This window comes from Trametes versicolor (genome assembly GCF_000271585.1).
Source record: "Trametes versicolor FP-101664 SS1 unplaced genomic scaffold TRAVEscaffold_7, whole genome shotgun sequence".
In the NCBI taxonomy this organism is placed as follows: domain Eukaryota; kingdom Fungi; phylum Basidiomycota; class Agaricomycetes; order Polyporales; family Polyporaceae; genus Trametes; species Trametes versicolor.
Genome location: NW_007360327.1, coordinates 311,250 through 329,986, shown reverse-complemented (window position 1 = coordinate 329,986; position 18,737 = coordinate 311,250). Strand labels below are relative to the sequence as shown.

General features: G+C 58.2%; 7 protein-coding genes across 7 annotated transcripts; 6 read left to right on the top strand and 1 right to left on the bottom strand.

Moving 5' to 3' along the window:
• Nucleotides 1-1,393: 1,393 nt before the first annotated feature.
• On the top strand, nucleotides 1,394-4,185 carry TRAVEDRAFT_125459 (uncharacterized protein; the record flags this gene model as incomplete). The annotated part of the gene is made up of 10 exons (XM_008041301.1): nucleotides 1,394-1,974; nucleotides 2,059-2,287; nucleotides 2,349-2,636; nucleotides 2,687-2,733; nucleotides 2,785-2,903; nucleotides 2,956-3,325; nucleotides 3,376-3,488; nucleotides 3,544-3,647; nucleotides 3,706-3,935; nucleotides 3,999-4,185. The coding sequence occupies 10 exons, from the start codon at nucleotides 1,394-1,396 to the stop codon at nucleotides 4,183-4,185; spliced, it is 2,268 nt and encodes a 755-aa protein (XP_008039492.1).
• Nucleotides 4,186-5,393: 1,208 nt separating this feature from the next.
• On the top strand, nucleotides 5,394-6,614 carry TRAVEDRAFT_168860 (uncharacterized protein; the record flags this gene model as incomplete). The annotated part of the gene is made up of 3 exons (XM_008041300.1): nucleotides 5,394-5,680; nucleotides 5,779-5,869; nucleotides 5,934-6,614. Exons 2-3 carry the CDS (start codon nucleotides 5,861-5,863, stop codon nucleotides 6,612-6,614), a joined length of 690 nt encoding a protein of 229 aa, XP_008039491.1. The 5' UTR covers nucleotides 5,394-5,680; nucleotides 5,779-5,860.
• Nucleotides 6,615-7,262: 648 nt separating this feature from the next.
• Nucleotides 7,263-8,882, top strand: TRAVEDRAFT_48274 (uncharacterized protein; the record flags this gene model as incomplete). Its single annotated transcript, XM_008041077.1, has 1 exon — nucleotides 7,263-8,882. The coding sequence occupies one exon, from the start codon at nucleotides 7,263-7,265 to the stop codon at nucleotides 8,880-8,882; it is 1,620 nt and encodes a 539-aa protein (XP_008039268.1).
• Nucleotides 8,883-9,428: 546 nt separating this feature from the next.
• Nucleotides 9,429-11,757, bottom strand: TRAVEDRAFT_168855 (uncharacterized protein; the record flags this gene model as incomplete). Its single annotated transcript, XM_008041299.1, has 6 exons — nucleotides 9,429-9,785; nucleotides 9,836-9,967; nucleotides 10,025-10,664; nucleotides 10,720-10,800; nucleotides 10,848-11,320; nucleotides 11,527-11,757. The coding sequence occupies 6 exons, from the start codon at nucleotides 11,755-11,757 to the stop codon at nucleotides 9,429-9,431; spliced, it is 1,914 nt and encodes a 637-aa protein (XP_008039490.1).
• Nucleotides 11,758-12,264: 507 nt separating this feature from the next.
• On the top strand, nucleotides 12,265-13,017 carry TRAVEDRAFT_86954 (uncharacterized protein; the record flags this gene model as incomplete). Its single annotated transcript, XM_008041298.1, has 2 exons — nucleotides 12,265-12,351; nucleotides 12,406-13,017. Coding segments are annotated over 2 exons (699 nt in total), but the record flags the coding sequence as incomplete, so codon positions are not given.
• Nucleotides 13,018-13,262: 245 nt separating this feature from the next.
• Nucleotides 13,263-14,199, top strand: TRAVEDRAFT_20902 (uncharacterized protein; the record flags this gene model as incomplete). Its single annotated transcript, XM_008040848.1, has 2 exons — nucleotides 13,263-13,671; nucleotides 13,727-14,199. 2 exons carry the CDS (start codon nucleotides 13,263-13,265, stop codon nucleotides 14,197-14,199), a joined length of 882 nt encoding a protein of 293 aa, XP_008039039.1.
• A 631-nt stretch (nucleotides 14,200-14,830) lies between these two features.
• On the top strand, nucleotides 14,831-18,285 carry TRAVEDRAFT_29393 (Rho GTPase activation protein). Its single transcript, XM_008040907.1, has 11 exons — nucleotides 14,831-14,908; nucleotides 14,971-16,199; nucleotides 16,314-16,443; nucleotides 16,497-16,519; nucleotides 16,576-16,661; nucleotides 16,718-16,804; nucleotides 16,857-16,889; nucleotides 16,939-16,954; nucleotides 17,015-17,167; nucleotides 17,226-17,528; nucleotides 17,592-18,285. The coding sequence occupies exons 2-11, from the start codon at nucleotides 15,968-15,970 to the stop codon at nucleotides 17,816-17,818; spliced, it is 1,290 nt and encodes a 429-aa protein (XP_008039098.1). The 5' UTR covers nucleotides 14,831-14,908; nucleotides 14,971-15,967; the 3' UTR covers nucleotides 17,819-18,285.
• The last annotated feature ends 452 nt before the right edge of the window (nucleotides 18,286-18,737 follow it).

The following is an 18,737-nucleotide window of genomic DNA, read 5'->3' as shown; positions in this document are numbered from 1 at the left end:
GCTTCTCTGACGCTTCCTGATCCCGCTCCTGAGGTCTGCGCGTCGGAAGCGACGAGGAGCCAATATCCGCGTCCGAGAAATAAGACGTAGAATCCCTCGCGGGCCGGGTCCGCGCACGTGGTGGACGCGGTGGCCTGGAGAAATCAGAGTGGTAGCCGTCTCGCAGTTGGTCGAGTGCGTCAATGCTCCTCGCCGCGTGGAGAACGGTTCGGGGAAGCGAGGGGAGGTCGGGTAGTGCGTGCTGGTTCAGACGGACATGGTCCACTGGCATAGGCGGCGTGTGAGTCGGCGTAGAAGTGGACGGGTTGGTACCGCCATATTTCTGAGACGAGTGGGCGCGCTCTCGTAAAACTTGGAGGGGCGCGAACGGATCGGTGGGGTCCGGAAGGGGGTACTTGGGCGAGTAGGGGAACGCCGGCGGCGGTTTGCGCTTGATCCTAGAGGCCGAGCGGGTGTCAGAAAGAGTGGCCATGGCGTCCAGCGCTATTTGCCCGAGCACGGTGAGGGATGGAATGGCCCTGGAGAGCAGTAGCGACATCCCTCGGGGAGGGCATGCATACCTTTATGTAAACGCGACATGCTCGTGTCGGCGGTGCGGCGAGGAGATTAAACATCTTCGCCGCGCACCACACGGGGGAAGAGCCCGGTACAGCAACGCTGCTTCCGCGCCGCGCCTGTGCAGTGGACTTGCGTGACCTGCCTCGGGGACAACCTCTGCCAATTGGGGCCGATCGAGCTTCGGTGCTGGCGCTGATCCGTGTTCAACTCAATCTAGTCGGGAACACAAACATCCGCCGACATTTGAAGACCCGCGAAATGAAAACAAGATGTGTGTATAACAATGCATAGAAAACACTGTTTTCGTTCTCCGGAATCTGCTGGGAAAGACTTGATAAACCAAACGCATCCTCGACAAATTCTCCAGTTATCGTACCTTTGATGAAGGAATCCTCCTTTGGTGGTGAACAGGCTATGTTGGCTTTTCCCATGCTCCCCTGAGGAGAAGAGTTTCGTCCCTCCTGGTCATCGAACAACCCTAGGCAGTCCCTCGGCCTTTACGGTTGGCCCCGAAGAGTGTCTAGGAATCCCTCCTAAGCTGACGACGAGATCAGCATGCATTTCCCTCCTGTGAAAACAGTGATTTCTATGTGGTGCACATGCATCGCTGTTCACCGATGCGTTCGCGCGTCCTGAGACGTGGTGGACTGGGGGAAAGTACGAACCTGGACGAGTTGGGTTGGCTGCGTTGGTGAGGAGACCGTGCGTCGGAGCGCGGATCCGAGTCACCGCCTGCCCGTTTTGCCGGCGGGTAGCGGGCGTCTATAAGAAGCGCGCACCCCAGATACGTACGATGCACCCGGAGGAGGCTCATCGCACTTGTTCTCCGACCACGATGTCCTCACCTTCCAAGCCCTTCGACATCCCCAGTCCACGACAGGCGCAGCAGGCAAACCCAGAGAGCACTCCGCCGAACTTTGGCACGCCTATATCTGCCTCTCCTAGTCCACGCTTTCTGCGCGCACAGTACGCCGGCACTCCACTTCCAGCCAACATCCCTCCTCGCGCTGGTGGCACCCCGTCAGGTACCCCTAGAGCAACAGGGAGCTCGTCATATATTCCATTACCTGGAGGCGATGCTTCATCCTCGAGCCCTCGACTTACAGCAGGCGACTTCATCGCCCGCCGTCCCGCTTCAGGGACGCCTGGGAGCGGCCAGGGCGACAACCTCCTGGATGAACTGACCGACGAGGATAAGGCAAGAATCGTGAGAAAGCACTTGGTGTCGCGCGAGGAACGGCAGAACAACAGGCCCGCTACCCCCGACCACCCTGCACGCGGTTCATTTAGTGGAGGATCGGACACTGGGCACGCGGGTATCCTCTCGAACCGTTCCTCCACTTCTCATATCCATGTCGAGAGGGAGGACACCGACCCGTTCCCTGTGCCCTACGACGCCCCCGGGGCCGATGTTACGTGAGTACAAAGTGCACACTGCGGCTCGGCCTATCGGGGTATGCGCCTACACGGGGTGTGAACGTGTGCTAACTTCGTCCCCAGTCACAGCATCTACAAGTGGCAAGCAGATAAGAGGCGGCAAACCGCGCGCCCGCGTTCGAATTCATATGCCGGGTCCACCAGCACGGAACTTCCGCATCCCGCCTTCGAACACCTGCATGAGCCAGGTGGCTTCCGCCGCAACTATGTGATGCTTCGCGACCCCGAAGGCGCGGTGCAGCGCCCCATGGTTCGCAATTTTATCGAGTTCCTGTACATCTTCGGCCACTTTGTGCGTATCTCTGCCTTGCATTTGATACCCCGCGCTTGCTTACATGGACCTGTTCGCATAGGCTGGTGAAGACCTCGAGGAAATTGAGGAAGAAGAGTTCGTAGATGATGAAGAGTCGCGTGTCCAGACTCCTGAGTATCTGGAGGGAGCTTCCGACTATGGCATCGGCGAGACGCCACCGCTGTTAACAGAAGCTCCGATTCCGTCTTCAGACGGTCACAAGGCAACCGAGCGGTCCCCGCTGCTCCAACGACCGCATAATCGTAGGACCCGCTCCAAGTCTCAGCGCAGACGCATGTCTAGTCTGGGACCGCATGGAGATGCTTCTGTTACTGATGCTGTCCTCATGGTACGCATTCAAGAGGTCCCACATGTGGCAAATGCTCACCATCGTTGTAGCTGTTAAAGTCGTTCGTCGGGACTGGTATCTTGTTCCTTGGCAAAGCGTAAGTGGCGGCGACGCCAGTGATTTGAGCATATTCCTGACTTTTGTTTAGATTCTATAACGGCGGAATTCTGTTCTCGAGCGCTATTCTGACCTTCATCGCGTTGATCTCGCTGTACTCCTTCCTTCTGTTAGTCAAGACGAAGTTCGTAGTCTCTGGCAGTTTCGGCGGTATGTACAACTCAAGGTATGGGGCAAGTATCGACCGCTGATCCTTTTGCAGATATTGGTGGCGCATTATACGGCCCTTGGATGCGCTATGCAATCCTCACGTCCATCACCGTCTCTCAAATTGGCTTCGTCTCTGCATACATCATCTTCGTATCTGAGAACCTACAGTCCTTCGTCCTGGGTATCACGAACTGCGCGAAACTTCTCGGCATCCAGTACTTCATCCTCCTGCAGATGATCGTCTTCTTGCCCCTAGCGCTCATCCGGAACCTCGCGAAGCTCAGCACGACTGCTCTGGTCGCCGATGCGTTCATTCTTGCGGGCTTGATCTATATCTTCGGCAGTGAGGCTGTTATCATGGCCAAGAACGGTCATGCGCATGTCGAGTTGTTCAACTCGAAAGACTGGCCCTTGTTGATTGGGTACGTCTCATGCCGCCTTTTGAACGATACACACTGATGCAATTGCTTAGAACCGCCGTCTTCTCTTTTGAGGGTATCGGTCTGGTCATTCCCATTACGGACGCCATGAAAGAGCCTCGCAAGTTCCCAAAGGTGCTCACGGGAGTCATGTTGTTCTTGATGGGTAAGTCGTGGCATCGTACAACTCATGCATCTTCGCTGATTCTGCATCCGTGTAGTCCTGTTCTGCGGAGGTGGCGTCATGTCGTACTTGACGTTTGGTGCGAACGTTCAGACCGTCGTCATCGTCAACCTCGACACGACGAGCAAGTTTACCCAAGCCGTAAGTGTTTCCATAAAATTTAACGTCCCGGTAGTTTACTCACATGTTGTGTCTACAGGTGCAATTCTTGTACTCGCTTGCCATCCTGCTGTCGGTCCCGCTGCAGCTTTTCCCCGCCGTCCGGATCATGGAGAACGGCATATTCGAGCGTAGCGGGAAGCAGAGCGTCGTCGTTAAGTGGCAGAAGAACTTCTTCCGGCTACTCGTCGCGATCTTCTGCGCCGGGCTCAGCTACTTCGGTGCCGCCGATCTCGACAAGTTCGTCTCGTTCATCGGCAGCTTTGCCTGGTGTGTACACTCTCCCTTACAAATCAGACTCGAATGCTGACGAGCTATGTGTGTGATGTGTAGTGTACCGCTGTGCTATGTCTACCCGGCGATGCTGCACTACAAGGCGTGCGCGCATACGCGGAAGCAGAAGATTGCGGACATCGCGCTCATGGTGTTCGGCGTAATCGCGGCCACCTACACCACCGTCCAGACCATCGTGGTAAGCAATACTGCACCCATGCAGCATAGAGATTTGACGCGTTGCTGACCGTCACCATAGTTGATGACCCAGCCTGCACCTGCCGGTCCGCCGACGCTCGGGCAGTGCGGCCATGCGCCGTAAATGCATTGTCAAACGTTTGTCCCTTTTTGAACCGCGTGGCAATGTGGCAATGTACATCTGGTAATGCGGTGGCCTTGTTTCCATCAGAGTACGCATACTTCCCAGTACATAATGCTCCCTTCCCGGCCTCTACATCTATCTATCCGCGTGGAAGATCGCGGCACGCTTTGCCCACACACCTCACCTTCATCTAGTCTTTGCGCGTCTGCACATGCTGTACAACCATTGCTCATACCATCATCCGTCACCTTACACCACCATTGCTCATACCATCATCCGTCACCTTACACCACCATACACTGCCTACCATACATCTTGGATTCGGGACTATGTTCTCCGTGAGCGTGATGGTCGGGCTATGATGATCTGCCAGTATACTTCCCTTTCTTTCTCAACTTGATGCGGCGAGTGGCCCGGCTAAACTCCTGGTGCTATGCAGGGAATGAGGCTGCAATATTGAGCCCAACACGTCTACAACGTAACGTTCGAACATGATGAGGCACCGCACGCTATAGGACAGAGACATCGTGCCTCGTCAAATTTCCAGTCGACGTACTGACGTAATGTCACTCATGCTTTGTCTACGCAGTCCGCCGAGGTAAGTATTTCCTTCTCTTTCTCTCTTGCCATGGAATGCGACGGCCCCACGCTGTACTCCTGTGACGATCGTGAGCTCGCCGGGACGTAGCGGATGCCGCAGACTCTGAGCTACCCTCCACAGCTCTCCACGTTGCACTGACGGGATGATATCTGATGCATCGACTCTTCTATAGCTCAGCAATGGCAATTGCAAATGCTCGTGCAAGCTCGAGTTGGTGCTCGTTGAGTAGTTTCGTTTCCTCCCGGATCTATTTGCTAAATACCGCGGTTGCAGGTAGCGAGCTACAACTCATGCTCCTGGAGTCCCAACCAGACTGCTTGTGGCACTGCTCCGAAGCCCCCTCTTTCGCACTCGATATGCCTATTCCTGCCAAGACGCCGCCCATGCCTCCCGGTCGTTCGCCGTTAAGGGAACTGACACTCATTCCGCTCTCGTCGTCTGACCCTCGGTATTCGCTCCATATTACGCAACCGCCGCCGCCGCCATCTTTGTGCGGAAACGAAAGCCTCAAATTTTACACGAATCGACCTGGCCTGCTCATAGAATAAGCATGGCCGCCTTATCCTCTGAACCCCGTCGCTGCATATAGCGAATCTCCTTTCATGGACTCCCGCACGGTGACCTTCCCTTCTCCGCACATGTCACTGAAGCATATGTAGCGTCGCCCGAATACGTACACGTTGCCTGGACTCCAGCACCCCGCTTGTAGACGGGATTTGGACTCCTGGTTTCTCGTGCGCTCTCGTCGTCTGACTTGGGCTGCTCGGTAGCACTCAGACGCCGCTCATGAGATGCCGCTTTGAGCAGACGTAATGAACGGTGAGCAAGCACCAATTGTCCCGAGAGCACTGACCATGCAAGGGACAGGCCCGCTCGGGATGTGTTTAAATACCGCGCCCGGGCTCACCGACGCTCAGCAGCAACAGCCCCTCCTCTGTCGCAGCACGTCCATCGATACTCTTACGCCTACCCGCTCTCGAGACCCTCACGCAAGCCATCATGAACGTAGTAAGGATTATTCTATTGCCCCCCGTCAAGCTTCGATGGTATGCTGATACATATGCATGATCAGAACACCGGATTCTCCCAGGCCGTGGTGGTCAAGCCGGCCGGCGGCGACGCCTTGGTCAACACGAAGTTCCTGGCGATCTACTACAATCACGCAGTCGAGGCGCTGCAGGCCGCCACCGACGTCTACTGCACCGACATGACCTGGCAGCTGAAAGGCTCCTGGGAGAACACGACCGGCTCCGCGCAGTCGCACACGCACCAGTTCACGACCGAGCTCAAGGTCACCCAAGGCTCGGAGGTGACTAACGGCGGCGTGCCCCTCGTCGCCTCCTTCAAGGACTTCACCATGACGATCGGCTCCAAGACCAAGACGTTCTCGGCGGACGAGACGACGGCGACGCAGACGAAGCCGGTCACGGTCGAGGTCGCGCCAGGCAAGAAGATGATGCTCTACCAGCGCGTGTACAACTTCCGGGCGGAGATGTTCTTCGTGATGGATTCGGCGAGCGTGGCTCGGAACGTTGCCGCGGTCAGCGGCGACGGCCTCTCGCGCAAGACGTGCGTTGTGGAGATCTGGAGCGGGGACTACCTGGTGACGGACAAGGCGCTGAGCGACGCAGAGATGGGCACGGTGCAGCCCAAGACCTACCCTCGGGCGAACAAGGAGAGCGACAGGCAGACGGTCGCGCGCTCGGGCCTCACTACCCGGGCCAGGAACGCACTCAACCTCATTGGTGCTTAAGGGTACGTGTGTTGGCTCTTTTTCCGGGTGCTTCTGATCGATGCTGAACGGTCTGGTCCCCCTAGGCCTCGTTCAAGCTCACTCACGCTTCGCCCTGATGTAGTCGGGACGCTCGCAACTTCGAGTCCAGTGCCGGTAGCCACATGCGTCGGTGTAGTTGGCTAGTACAAGTTCTTCTCCGTATTTCTTGTCATGTATACACAGTATCGTCGCGAATGAGTCATGATATATGTCGATGGGATATGCTTCGGTAGCCTGAGGTTCATTGTTCGCACGTTTCACGTTAACAGTACTATTAAAGTATTTAGCGGTGCGCCGGACCTCCTCAGTTACCATCGACTCCGTATAGCTAATAGCACTTGAGTTAGGTTGAAGGAAGGTGACGTTGAGATATTCGAGCCCATATTATGTTCGCACTGCAAGATCTATGCAAGATCGGCACGTCCCGAAAGATTCCGGGCGCTTGAACGCTGCAGCAACGCTGCCATTCGTCAGCTTCTTCTTCCCACCACGACACACAGGCCACCTTCGACCACATCATCGGCACAGGAAGCATGTCTATATCTCATCGGAACGGACAGGCGAGTGAATCTTCTGCTTAATAGTGCCGCAATGCCGTCTTGAACGCTCGCTTAGATCGACAGGCAAATGGCCCCAAGCAATCATGCAGGTGTGCATCTGGCTTGCACGGCCTCTCCGACGCCCCATCACGGCTGCGAAGAAACGGCACAAAGAGACGTGGACCCTGCACAGTGCATCCTTCCAGAAAAGGTTTCGCAGCTCCAGATCACCCCAGATCGCGTTATATCCCCCAATACCCTTCCGCCAGAGCTGCTGCAGCTCATCTTCGAGCACACGATCGATACCGTCGATACCGCCCCCGAAGCAAATGCCAGGCTGGTGGAAATCACGCATGTTTGTCGGTACTGGCGTGACGTTGCATTGCATACGCCCACTCTCTGGACGCACATCGCGGTCAGCAATCTGGACGCCGTGAAGACTTTCTTGAAGCGGTCCCAGGATCTACCTCTGCACAGCTTCATCCACACTACTCCGGAGGCTTTAGCAAATCCGAAACATGTGTTCAATCAAGTTTTCCAGGCGTACCTTACGCAATACGGCCGTACATACCACTTCAAGGCCAGCGTTACGCAGTCGCACGCTTTCGACTTTGTCATGAGGCGCATCGCGAGCACCCGCGCGCCGCTGCTCGAAAAAGTGGACATCGAGCGGCTCCCGCCCCGCGAGACATTCAATATCCCCGCGAGCCGTCCCGCCGAATTTGATGGTGTGCCGCGGCTACGATACCTAAAGCTTTTCGGCGAATTCCTGCCTTGGCTCCCGAAAGGACCCAATGCGTTGACGGAGATCAACCTGGACAGCGCGCTACACGACGTCTACACGCTCGTCAGTCTTCTCGGACGCAGCCCCTTCCTGGAGCGGGTGACCATTAGCGGCTGGTTCAACCCACGGGGCACGCGCGACGCACGCAGAGTGACCCTCACGCGCATCAAGAGCCTACGCGTGGAAAGCTACCCCATACGCGGCATCGCTGCGCTGCTCCCGTCTCTCATCCTCCCCTCTCAACACACGGAAATCGCGGTCGGGACCCGGGATCGCCCGTGGCCATATTCCTGGCGTGGGGATAACGACTCGTTCTCGGACCTCGTCCCTGCACGCGAGTGGGCGGATCCGCTCCGCTGGGCGGCACTGGAAGGTCTGCGGCGCATCGAGCTCTCGTCGAGCTACCGTGATAACATGTTGCGTGCATACCGCACCGGCGATGCTGACGATGGCGCCGCGGCAACGCTGCAGGTCAGCACTCACCACTGGAGGACGACGGACGAGCGTTTCTTCGTACGCTGGCCGTTCGACGCGTCACTCGTGGAGACCGTCACCATAGACGGCTGGTTTACTATACGCGGGCGGGAGCGATGGTCGGAGATGTTCGCCGCGGTGCCGGTCCTGCAAACGCTGCGCGTCAAGGGGATAAACACCGAGATGCTGGACGGCCTCATCCTGGGGCTCGCGCCAGATCGGCTGGACCCCGTATGCACCCAATTGCAGACACTCGTCTTGCAGGATATCACCCTGGAGAAGCCGGCGTGGAAGGCGCTGATGGACGTCGTCGCGAGTCGATCGCCAGGGGCGGGAGGATGCCTGTCGCACGTTGAGCTGTCTTTGAAGGGACCTGCTGTCTGGGGGCAGTCGACGTCGCGCAGGATCGGGGAAGCGGGAGTGGAACTCGTCCTTAGTGCGTCCGTGTAAGTCAAGTCTATAATCATGTATGTACCATGTATTGTCTGCGGAGCGTATAGATGCAAGAAGGGTCATTTGCTAGTCCTCCTTTTGTCCGGTGGTCCGAATCCGGTCATGTAACCCTACGGCCTTTAAAGCTATATGCTGACGCCACCATTAATATAGCCATCGAACACTGTCTCACTGTCGATGCAAGGCATGATGCACAGGCGTAAACGACAACGCGAAGGCCGCGAAATGCAAAAGATGTAGCTCCAAGGCGACGGTAGATTCAAAGGAGCACATCGTACGTACGGTCCGACGATGGTCATCATGCCATCAAGTAAAGCCTTCGTAGAGCGTGAACACGTAGCATTCATAGGCTTGCAGTCCGCAACCTGCCGCAGACATACATAACATACATACGTACAAGCACAGAATCGGCCGGGCAGTCGTAAAATCACAATACAAACAAGGGAATGCGTAAGCACATCGTAACTGAGGCTCATCGGAGCCGTCTACTGATCGTCATCATCTCGTGAAGTCCGTCCAAACCAACCAACATCGCGCCGACGCTCAGTTGAACATCGGCGTCACCTTCCTGCTCCCGGGGACCGCAGGCCTCTGCTCGCCGCCCGCGGCCAGCGCGGTCTGGCTTGCGCGCGCCGGGTACGCCACCGGGTGCGCGGGGTATACTGGATGGGGGAGGTACCCGCCCGACCGCTGCTTCGTTGGCGTAGTGGGGGTGCTCCGCGAGGAGTGCATGGGAGGCGGCGGCGCGACGTGTAGCTTGCGCATCCCCGTCGGCGGCTGGCCGACGATGCGGGAGAGACTCCAAGGGATTTCGAGCCCGGAGCGGCCTGCGGCGGAGACATAGCGTGCGATCTCGAGGTGCAGCGTCGGGTAGTAAGTCGTCGACGCTTTCCGCGCAATCTGTATAACCATGAGCTGCTAGGCGTGTCTGAGGTGGCAGAGCGACATACCGAGAGGATTCGCTCGACACCCGACTGGAACATGTCGTGGTGGAACCGATATGCCGAGTGCTCGTGCTCCTTCGGCAAGTTCAACGCATGTGCGTAGCTCGCGATCGCGTTGACGAACTTCAGGTGCATCGTCTACGACAACATGTTAGACTCATATCGCTGATGCTCATCTATTTGTGCTCCACTTACCATGTAGCACATCGCTTCGAATTCCACACCACCCGTCATACCACCGGGGGCGCGAGGCTTCTCGACCTTTGCCTCATCCGTCTCCGAGAGGTCCCAGATCGTGTTGCTCGGGTGGCAGAACACCCAGAAGTAGTCCCTGCAGACGTCGCTCATCTCCTGCAGGTAGGTCTTGTAGATCCTTGGTCGATGAAGCTCCTCAATGAACGCATGTGGCTCAATGGGGGTACCGGGGGCCTCGCTCGGTGGCGGCGCACGAGTCAGGAGAAGCGCCTTAAGGAGAGAGAAGAGCGTTTGGTGTGGTCGAGGGAGGGTGATGAGGCTACTTGAGGTAGCGAGTGAAGGCGACGAGAGCTCCCAGGGTGCGGACTTTGAACGCGAGTGGGACAGGCCCGCAGTTGGACTGCCGTTCGACGGCAGCGAGCCCAGCGGGTATAGGTCGAACAGCGAAAGGAGCAGTTCGACGATGAGCTGCCTCGTCCCTATCTCCCCTGGCCTCTTGTCCGAGTACAGGAGGGTCACCAGCTTGTCGAACGGCGCTGGACAAATGGCCCGGAGAGCGTTGCACCCAACAGAAGATGTCGTGAGGGCCTTCACGCATCGCAAGAGTTCGTGGAGCATCTGGTCATCGTGCTGCTCCTCCCTGCATTTGTAATGAGCCTCCTGAATACAAGTGTGAGCGACTTGGGCTATCTTACCTCCATTCCACATCTAGGATCTCGTTGAGACGGGTGAGGATGGCTTCGTATCCGCCCGCCCGCACGAAAACATCCGTCCAACTGTTAAAGATGAGAAAAGGTTCGCATAATGATACATATGCACTGACCTGGCCGACTCGTTCCGGAGAAGAAGCCGAAGCTTCTTCACCACCTCGATGTCCAGGGTGGTGCTGGAGTGGCCGAGAAGTATGCCAACATACTTCTCCGGCGTGATCACCGCGGCCTTCTTCTTGTCTTTGTTCGTCTTCAGAGGGGCAACAGGGATAGGCGCGGTGTCGAAGGCCTGCCGCCGAACATCCATAGACACTCCTCTCGAGTGTCCCGACACGAAACGGCGACTCGGAGCGGGGGAGAGGTCGTATTGCTCTAGTGACGGCTTCTTGGGCCGCGGAGAAGCCATGGATGCGAGGGACTCGCTACTGTGGGCCTTGCGCAAGCCACGAGGCGTGAGGGGCGGGTTTGCCGATGCAGGTGGCCTCATCTCCGCAAGGACGTGAGAGGACTTTAGAAAGGCCGCCTTCACTGACGGGTCCATAGTGGCCAGCTTTGGTCGCAGCGTGGCTGGGATCTGGAGGTCATCCTGTGGAATAATTGGCATCAGTATTACGGTCATGGTTCTCTTAGCCACCAGTGAGGCGAGTCGCTCGTCGGAACGTTCTGGTCTCCGCACTACTAGATAACCATAGGGTAGAGGTTTATTGTGGCGACTGCAAGGATTGGTGTTGCCGAGTTCGCGTAGCATCCGCAGAGACGAGCGTTCGAGAGGAAAGGAAGACGTCAACTCACCAGCAAGCGTTCGAAGTCTTCAGCAGATAGCGGCTCGTCGCCTTGTTGGGCCTTGCCTTTGGCTTTCTTTCTCTTCTCTGTCCGGGGTTTCGCATTGGGGTCGGAGGCGCCGTTGTAGGTGAAGTAGTTCTCCTTGCCGTTTGGCTCGGATTCCATCGGGTCGGTAGGGGTGGTGAGCATTTGGAACTCGGCGGCGGGGATCCTGCGAGAGGGGAGAATGCTTTTGAACATGGTGTCGCTTTATAACAGCGCAAGGCTGAGAGAAGAGAGAAAGGAAGGCTGGGGAGAGAGATGGAGGAGAAGAAGTGACAAAGGACGAAGGACAACGTTCCTCTCGACCAGACGCCCAAGTTGAACAACCACCGCGTGGCTGCGACGCGTATCGTCACGTGTCCGCGTCTCATATTGCGGGCGTCTGCACTCCCCTCTTGGACAAGCGCCCACAGCTTGCTTCCGGCAGTGATTAACCTTCTCCTGGCAGAGTCCCACCGCTGCCAGCCTGCGGAGAACCATCCAGGATGATGCACGACAGCATCAGAACTCTCTCGCATGTGCAGGCGGTGCTCTCGCTCTTGGACCGCCACCACCACCACCTTGACAGCGTCTCCTAGCCTGTAACCCCCAAGTGAAATGGTCAACTCGTCGGCATCCAGTACCTACTCGCGCGAGAGTGCGAAGTCCTTCGAGCAACTACCTCGTCGCCTGCTCCCGGAAGACTATAACGACTTCACTCCCGATTGGTCGGTATATGCTTCTCGAATGAGAGCGTACGACGAGGCCATGGTTCGCGGCTGGAAAGAAGAGATCGACACGCTGCTCGTTTTCGTAAGTGAACAAACTCGGCATGCTCACCGCCATGCACTCATACCGGGACATAAGGCTGGTCTTTTTTCTGCAATAGTAACCGCATTCAACATCGAAGCGTACCATCTGTTGCAGGATGATCCTACACAAGCGTCAATGCAGGTTCTCCTGCAGATCAGCCAGCAGCTTGCCTCGTTGCAGGCAACCGGAGCCAATGCTACCACCCAGCCTCCGAGCTTCCAAACGAATACGAACTTTCAGCCTTCAAGCCAAAGCGTCAGAATCAACGCGTTGTGGTTCTCCAGTCTTGTCTTCTCTCTGTTCTCTGCCCTAGTTGCCATCATCGTCAAGCAGTGGACTCGCGAATACATGGCTGCGGTGTCGCTCTCGCCGCGAGATAACGTCCGCCTACGCCAACATCGGTTTGACTGCATGGTCGCCTGGCACGTCCCGGAGATCATGGCTCTCCTTCCCCTCCTGCTGCAAATCTCCCTCGTCCTCTTCTTCGTTGGGCTTATCGACTTCCTCTTCTTGCTGCAGACCACCGTAGCAGCCATCGTGACGGCCCTTATCGCCGTTGCGTTAATATTCTACGCTGCGACCACCTTGACACCTGCTTTCGACATCCGCTGCTCCTACAAGTCCCCCCAATCCTGGCTCTTCGTCCGCATCAAGCGGAATCTTGTGGCATGGTTCTATAAGGCAAATTCACGCTTTCTAGACATGAGCGTGTGGTTTTCTGCCAGCCCTACTCTGCTACCGAACTACTCGCATTGGAGCGAGCGCGACCACGCGGTCATGGCTAGCGAACAGGATGCGCTCGACTTGAAGGCACTGGTCTGGATTCACTCATCCTTCAAAGCTTCACGGACGACGACACCCTGGACACTCTGGTGCCCTTCATTCCGGAGCTAATTCCCGATCACGCTGCCATGCTCGTCTATACCGATCTCGCCAGCAACGTGCACCTCCCGCTGAAGACCTTCGTCGACCTCGTACGCTCGCGCTCGCGCGTCTGCTCTCAGCTCCTCCGCGACGTGGGCGCGAGTCTCCCGAAGCGCACACGCAAGCGGAGCGTGCACATGCTGCTGAAGTTGCTGGAGTACATCCCCCGCGACCACAACCCCGCGCACTTGGGGGCAATCGATGTGCTCTGGACTCTTTGGGAGCTCTGCATGGGAGCGTGCGATGCGGACGAGCAGGACCCGGAGCTGTACCGGACGGTGCTGAATGGCGTCGCGGAGCTCTTGAGCGAGGACGAGCCGTTCCGGCTGCGCCGTGCCGCTCTCAACCTGCTCTGGGAGAGCGCCCACCAATGGACGTACCTCTACTGCCCTTCAGGTACGCTCCGTTCCAACCCATACTCCATCGCAGTACTTATTGACTCTCCCCACAGCCGTGAGCAATGTCATCTCCTTCGCCTGCGCCTCGCGGCAACACCGCCTCTCCGACATGTTCCTCAAAGCGTGCGCGGTCGCGCTCCTCCTCGCGCCCACGCTCAACTGGCTCGACGACGAGCGCGCGCCGCACGACCGCCAGCAGCTGCACGCGCTCCTGCGCGACCTCGCGCGCGTGCTGCAGCGCGGGAACGCAGACGGGACGCGCTACGAGGCGCGCTGCGTCGGCCGCATCGCGTACGGGCTCGCGCTGCTCGTGGAGAAGGGCGTGGGCGTGGTGGTCGAGCCGGAGCTGAGCGCGGCGCTGCAGGAGAGCGTCGAGCTCGGGCTGGCGGGGCTGACGGCGGAGGAGGAGGTCACAGCGATGGAGGCGCTGCACCAGGCGTGTATTACTGGGGGGATTGGGAGTGAGGGAGGTAGCTCGCGCCGCGGGCCCGGGTCGGATGGTGGTTCGTCTGAACAGGCTGGTTAGAGCGCTATATTCTCGTAGTTCGCTGCGGTGGTGCGTTCCATCCTTGTACTATGTTGTTGCACAGCTTCGTGAGCACTACGTTCCATATAGGCGCAGTACAAACCTGCAGAGCTCCCTGGATTCGGCCTGGCCGACTTGCAATTGGCACCAGTTCAACAACCAGAGCTCGTGTAGTTCAAGCCGGTACTCTCGGGGAAGCAGCACAGATAAAACTCTACCCGCCCTCTTGGACGTGAGCATATATTCCCCGATGACAGACTGGGGTGACTGCTGCTTAAATCGTAGTGAACACTCAGGGTAACGTCAACGCCTCCCACTCCAGTCCTGCCACATCCGTCGTACTGTGGGCATCTGAACGGCCCCGCTAGGCATGGCTGTGTCCAACCCCGCACGAGTGCCACTGAAGCTATAGGGTCAGGCGCCACGACGAGTGTGAGACCCGTGGGCACATGCTCGCCGCAGCCGGATTTGGAGGTCGCAATATGACATCCCGAGCCACATCTATGCTCTCTGCGCCCTCGGAGGCATCATGCATAGTTCTCGAAGCTGTCGGAGCGTCGAAGTGCTACTCAGGTGGAGAAGCTCGTGGAGTGCCTGTGTAGATCCCAAGAATCATATGCTCCCCGTTATGCGCGCATCGTAAATAGTTGCTGGGTGTACAGACGTACAGCGTCGTATACGATATGCGCTACACGAACCCCTGTTGCGTCTAGCGGGATATTATGTCAGTTACGTCGGTCTCATGAGGAGTTCTTTGTCAAGAGCTCCTACCGGCATCTTCTTGTGTGGGCCGCCCATAAAAGTAGAGTTCGGGTATCTTCTCACATGGCCCCGTGCAGGCCGTACACAGCATATCACCCCAGATCCGAGTCGAAACGAGGCTAAGCGGGGTGGACGAACGACGTATTTACGGAGGAGGGTGGACGACCGCGTGCCTGACAATTTGCACTCGTCTCCGCCACCACAGGCAGCGTTTCCAGAGTTCTTGGTGTTGTGGAGTGGTCGCTAGACTAGCCCGTTTCCCGGAGTCTTTCGTTGCCGCCGTCGCTCCTCAGCGTCCCACACGCCCTCCTCTGCGTCAGAGCCCTCTCTCCTGTCGATCTTCCAGCCTTCAACTCTGCTTGCACCGAGTCTCGAACGCTGCTGCTTGACCCCTGCGCCTTCATCGAGTGAACGAACTGCCGGCGGAACGTGTTAGCTGACGTCGGTGGCTCCTGAAGATAGCAGGGCGCTGATTCGCCGCTGGGCCTGAAGCAGCACGGAGCCCAGAGTCGCATACGGACAGAGGAGAGATTGGACGACGAGACGGGCAGAGGCAGAACCGACGACGACCGGAGGGAGACGCTGCGCCGGGATCATCATCGCGATCTGACTTCCGCGCTCGTACGGTGACGACGGGCACGCTCACGCTCCGGAGCCTGCAGGACTCTCCCCAGCGGCGCCGCACAGACTCGATCGCCACCGGGGTCGGCCGTGCTCTCTCCACCGCCCAAGCCAGCATCTGCATCCCCTTTCCCCCGCGACCGCAGCGTCTTGCGCCGCGCTGGCGTCTCAGGCTCGCACCCGCCGCCCACCCCTCCCCTTCCCCCTCCTCGGCCTCTTCGCGCGGGGCCCCCGCCGCCGTTCCAACACCCTCGACCCCTGTGCGCGCGCACCCACCGTCCCGTCCGGATCATCCCCTCACACCTCCTCGCACTCCCCGCAACCGTCCCAGACCTCGGCGACCACTCCCTCTACCCCCGCGGCCCCCCAGCCCCCGCCTGAACCGATGACGACCGCGCAGATGTCCCCGCAGCAGCAGGAGCAGCGCCAGAAGCGCGAGGAGGAGCAGCGCCGCCAGCTCCAGCAGCAGTACGAGGCCTTCCAGCGGCGGCAGCAGCAGCAACAGCAGCAGCCTGGCTCGCAGGATTCGGGTGCACCGACCAAGGCGAGCCTCAAGGCGTGGTGGAACCACTTCACGTTCGCACAGAAGATCAGGAAGGAGACCGAGGAAAAGAAAGGTGCGTTACTCTACTCCTGTCTCGCTCTCGACGGCGCCGTCGTCGTCGCCCGCGCTGGGGCGGGCGGAGGGTGGGCGAGTATGGCCGGCGTGTGACTGACGGGTTGCGGCGCAGAGGGAGAGCATAATGTCTTCGGAAAGCCGCTCAAGGAGAGCCTCAAGTACGCAAGCGTGCAGATATCGACCGCGAACGCGAATGGAGAGCTCTACGTGTGGGGCTATATACCTGTCGTCGTCGCGAAATGGTGCGTAGCCGTGTGCCACCCGCCCGCTAGCGTCGATTTAACTCCTATCGTAGCGGGCTGTATCTGAAGGAGAATGGTATGCGTGCCACTGACGTCTCGTGTGGTTGGAGTGCTCATTGCAAGTCACTGCAGCGACGGAGGTAGAAGGTACCTTCCGGGTTAATGGCTCAAACAAGCGCATGAGGGAATTGCAAGCCGCCTTCGAAGCCCCTCCACGAGTGCGTATTCCCGCTGTATCCCCCCCTGTGCGACCACTGAAGATGAAGCCGTGCAGTATGGCAAGAACCTTGACTGGAAAAAGGAGCACTATACAACACATGACGTCGCGAGCGTGTTTCGACGATACCTCACTCAGATGCCTGTGAGTAGAATGCCTCTCCCGGCCGATCTTCCTCCCTCTGAACTCTGCGCAGGAACCCGTGATACCCCATGACATGTACCACCTAGTGAGCAGCCTTCTTTACCCCCTTCCAACCCGTCACTGACTCGCCTCAGTTCCGAGACGCTCTCGGTGAGGAGTCCGCCAGCTCCACCGCCTGTAGTCGAACCCGCGCTAACATGTCCAGTTTAGCAAAGAAGCCGTTTAGTCAAGACGAAGTAATCGCGACGTACAAGCGTCTCATCCGCTCGATGCCCCGCGCAAATCAGTACCTGCTGCTATACGTACTCGATCTCCTCTCAGTCTTCGCGCGGAAATCGGACAAGAACCTTATGACCGCGAAGAGTGCGTACATCTCCACCTCCGGCGTTCTTACGCAACTGACGCCCATCGCGTACGGTAGATTTGGCGGTGATTTTCCGTCCGGCGCTCATCGCTCACCCAAGCCACGAGTTGAATCCGCACGAACATCAGCTGAGCCAGGACGTACTGGAATTCTTGATCGCGCACCAGGATTGGTTCATGCTCGACATTCCACCACCGCCAACGACGAAGCCGACCGACAGCTCTGTGACGGTGCCGATGGCGGAAGCTAGCGACCTTCTCTCAAGTTCTGACGAGGAACTGGGGGGTTGGAAGCTAATCAGCAAAGTCGATGTGCCTCAGAAGATCGGCAGGCGGCGTACAACTACAGAACGATCGGGAGGTAAGCATTCTTTAACCTACCAGATTCCATTGTGCGGGATGGCTGACACGCACCATGATGTAGAGAAATCACCGACGCTGGCAGGCGAGGCAGAAAGGCTGTCGCCCGTGGTCGAAACGCCGCCATCGCGATCCGGCTCGATCGTAACGGTGACGCGAAGTCGAACGCTGCCGTCGTCGAAGGGGCGCCCGACGGACGAGGAGCGGCACGCGAAGCTCGTGAAGAAGCAGAAGCGCGCGTCCGCCCAGCCCGCGCGACGCACGCCGAGTAGCGGGACGTCGACGGGTTGACCCCGCCCGCCCGCCTTTCCCGCCCCTGCCTCGCCGCGCTCCTTTTTGCTTTGCGTTGTCCGCCCCTGTTGTGTGCACTTGCCCTCCCACCCCCACGTTCTATACCACCCTTCATTGTGCTACCCACAGCGCCCGCCGCGCGCCCCTCCATGTGTATTTCCACCCCGTTCTCTCCGCATTCGCATTTGATACGCCCCTTTCGTTCGCCCGTCCGCTACGCTATTTAGGTCCCGGCGATGTGCGGCGGCGGCTGGCTATATGGCGCCGGGGGAGGGCGCGCCGCCCGCTGTCGTCGCCGCCGGATGTCGATGCCGTTCACGATGTTGTTACGATACGATACATATATGCCGTTGTTGTTGTGATAGCTGTAGTTAGCCACCTCATTTTCGCCTCAGTCGTCGACGCCTACCCACCCCACCCAGCCCCATTGTTGCGCGCGCGTAGCGGCGCATTTGACGTGCACGATACGTTCCCGAACTTGATCAGATGTACATGGGCTGTACGTCCGCCGTCCGCGTCAACGTCTCTGCCGCGACGTGGGCGGTGGCGTATCTGTGTGTTTTGACATGGACTAGCGGCGCGCCTGGCGTCGCGCTCTTGCCTCTTGACGTGGACACTGTCGCATTCGTATTGGTCGTTTTTTTCGTCCTAGGAGGCTCGCCGGTCGGTGTGGTGGTTTTCGTACAGGTCTCCTCGTACTTACAAGTTTACAGGGCGCGCTGCGGCTCGCTTGCACGGACATACAGTACATATATCATCTCTCGCGTCGCTGCTGTCGTTGTGGTATATTTAGTGCTTCGTTCGTGATGCCTATACTTAATTGTACTGCGATCCTCGCTTGGCTTGCAGGCGTTTGCAAGATGGAAGTGGGATGGAAGTAGGTTCGGACCAGGCTCTGGTTCGTAGCAGGGGTGCATTA

What these genes read in the sequence shown, in the direction of transcription:
- TRAVEDRAFT_29393 (XM_008040907.1), top strand. Translation starts at nt 15,968, where the DNA reads ATGACGACCGCGCAGATGTCCCCGCAGCAGCAGGAGCAGCGCCAGAAG. An exon ending in GCTGTATCTGAAGGAGAATG is followed by an intron (nt 16,520 to 16,575) that starts GTATGCGTGCCA and finishes AAGTCACTGCAG; the next exon opens with CGACGGAGGTAGAAGGTACC. An exon ending in AACTACAGAACGATCGGGAG is followed by an intron (nt 17,529 to 17,591) that starts GTAAGCATTCTT and finishes ACCATGATGTAG; the next exon opens with AGAAATCACCGACGCTGGCA.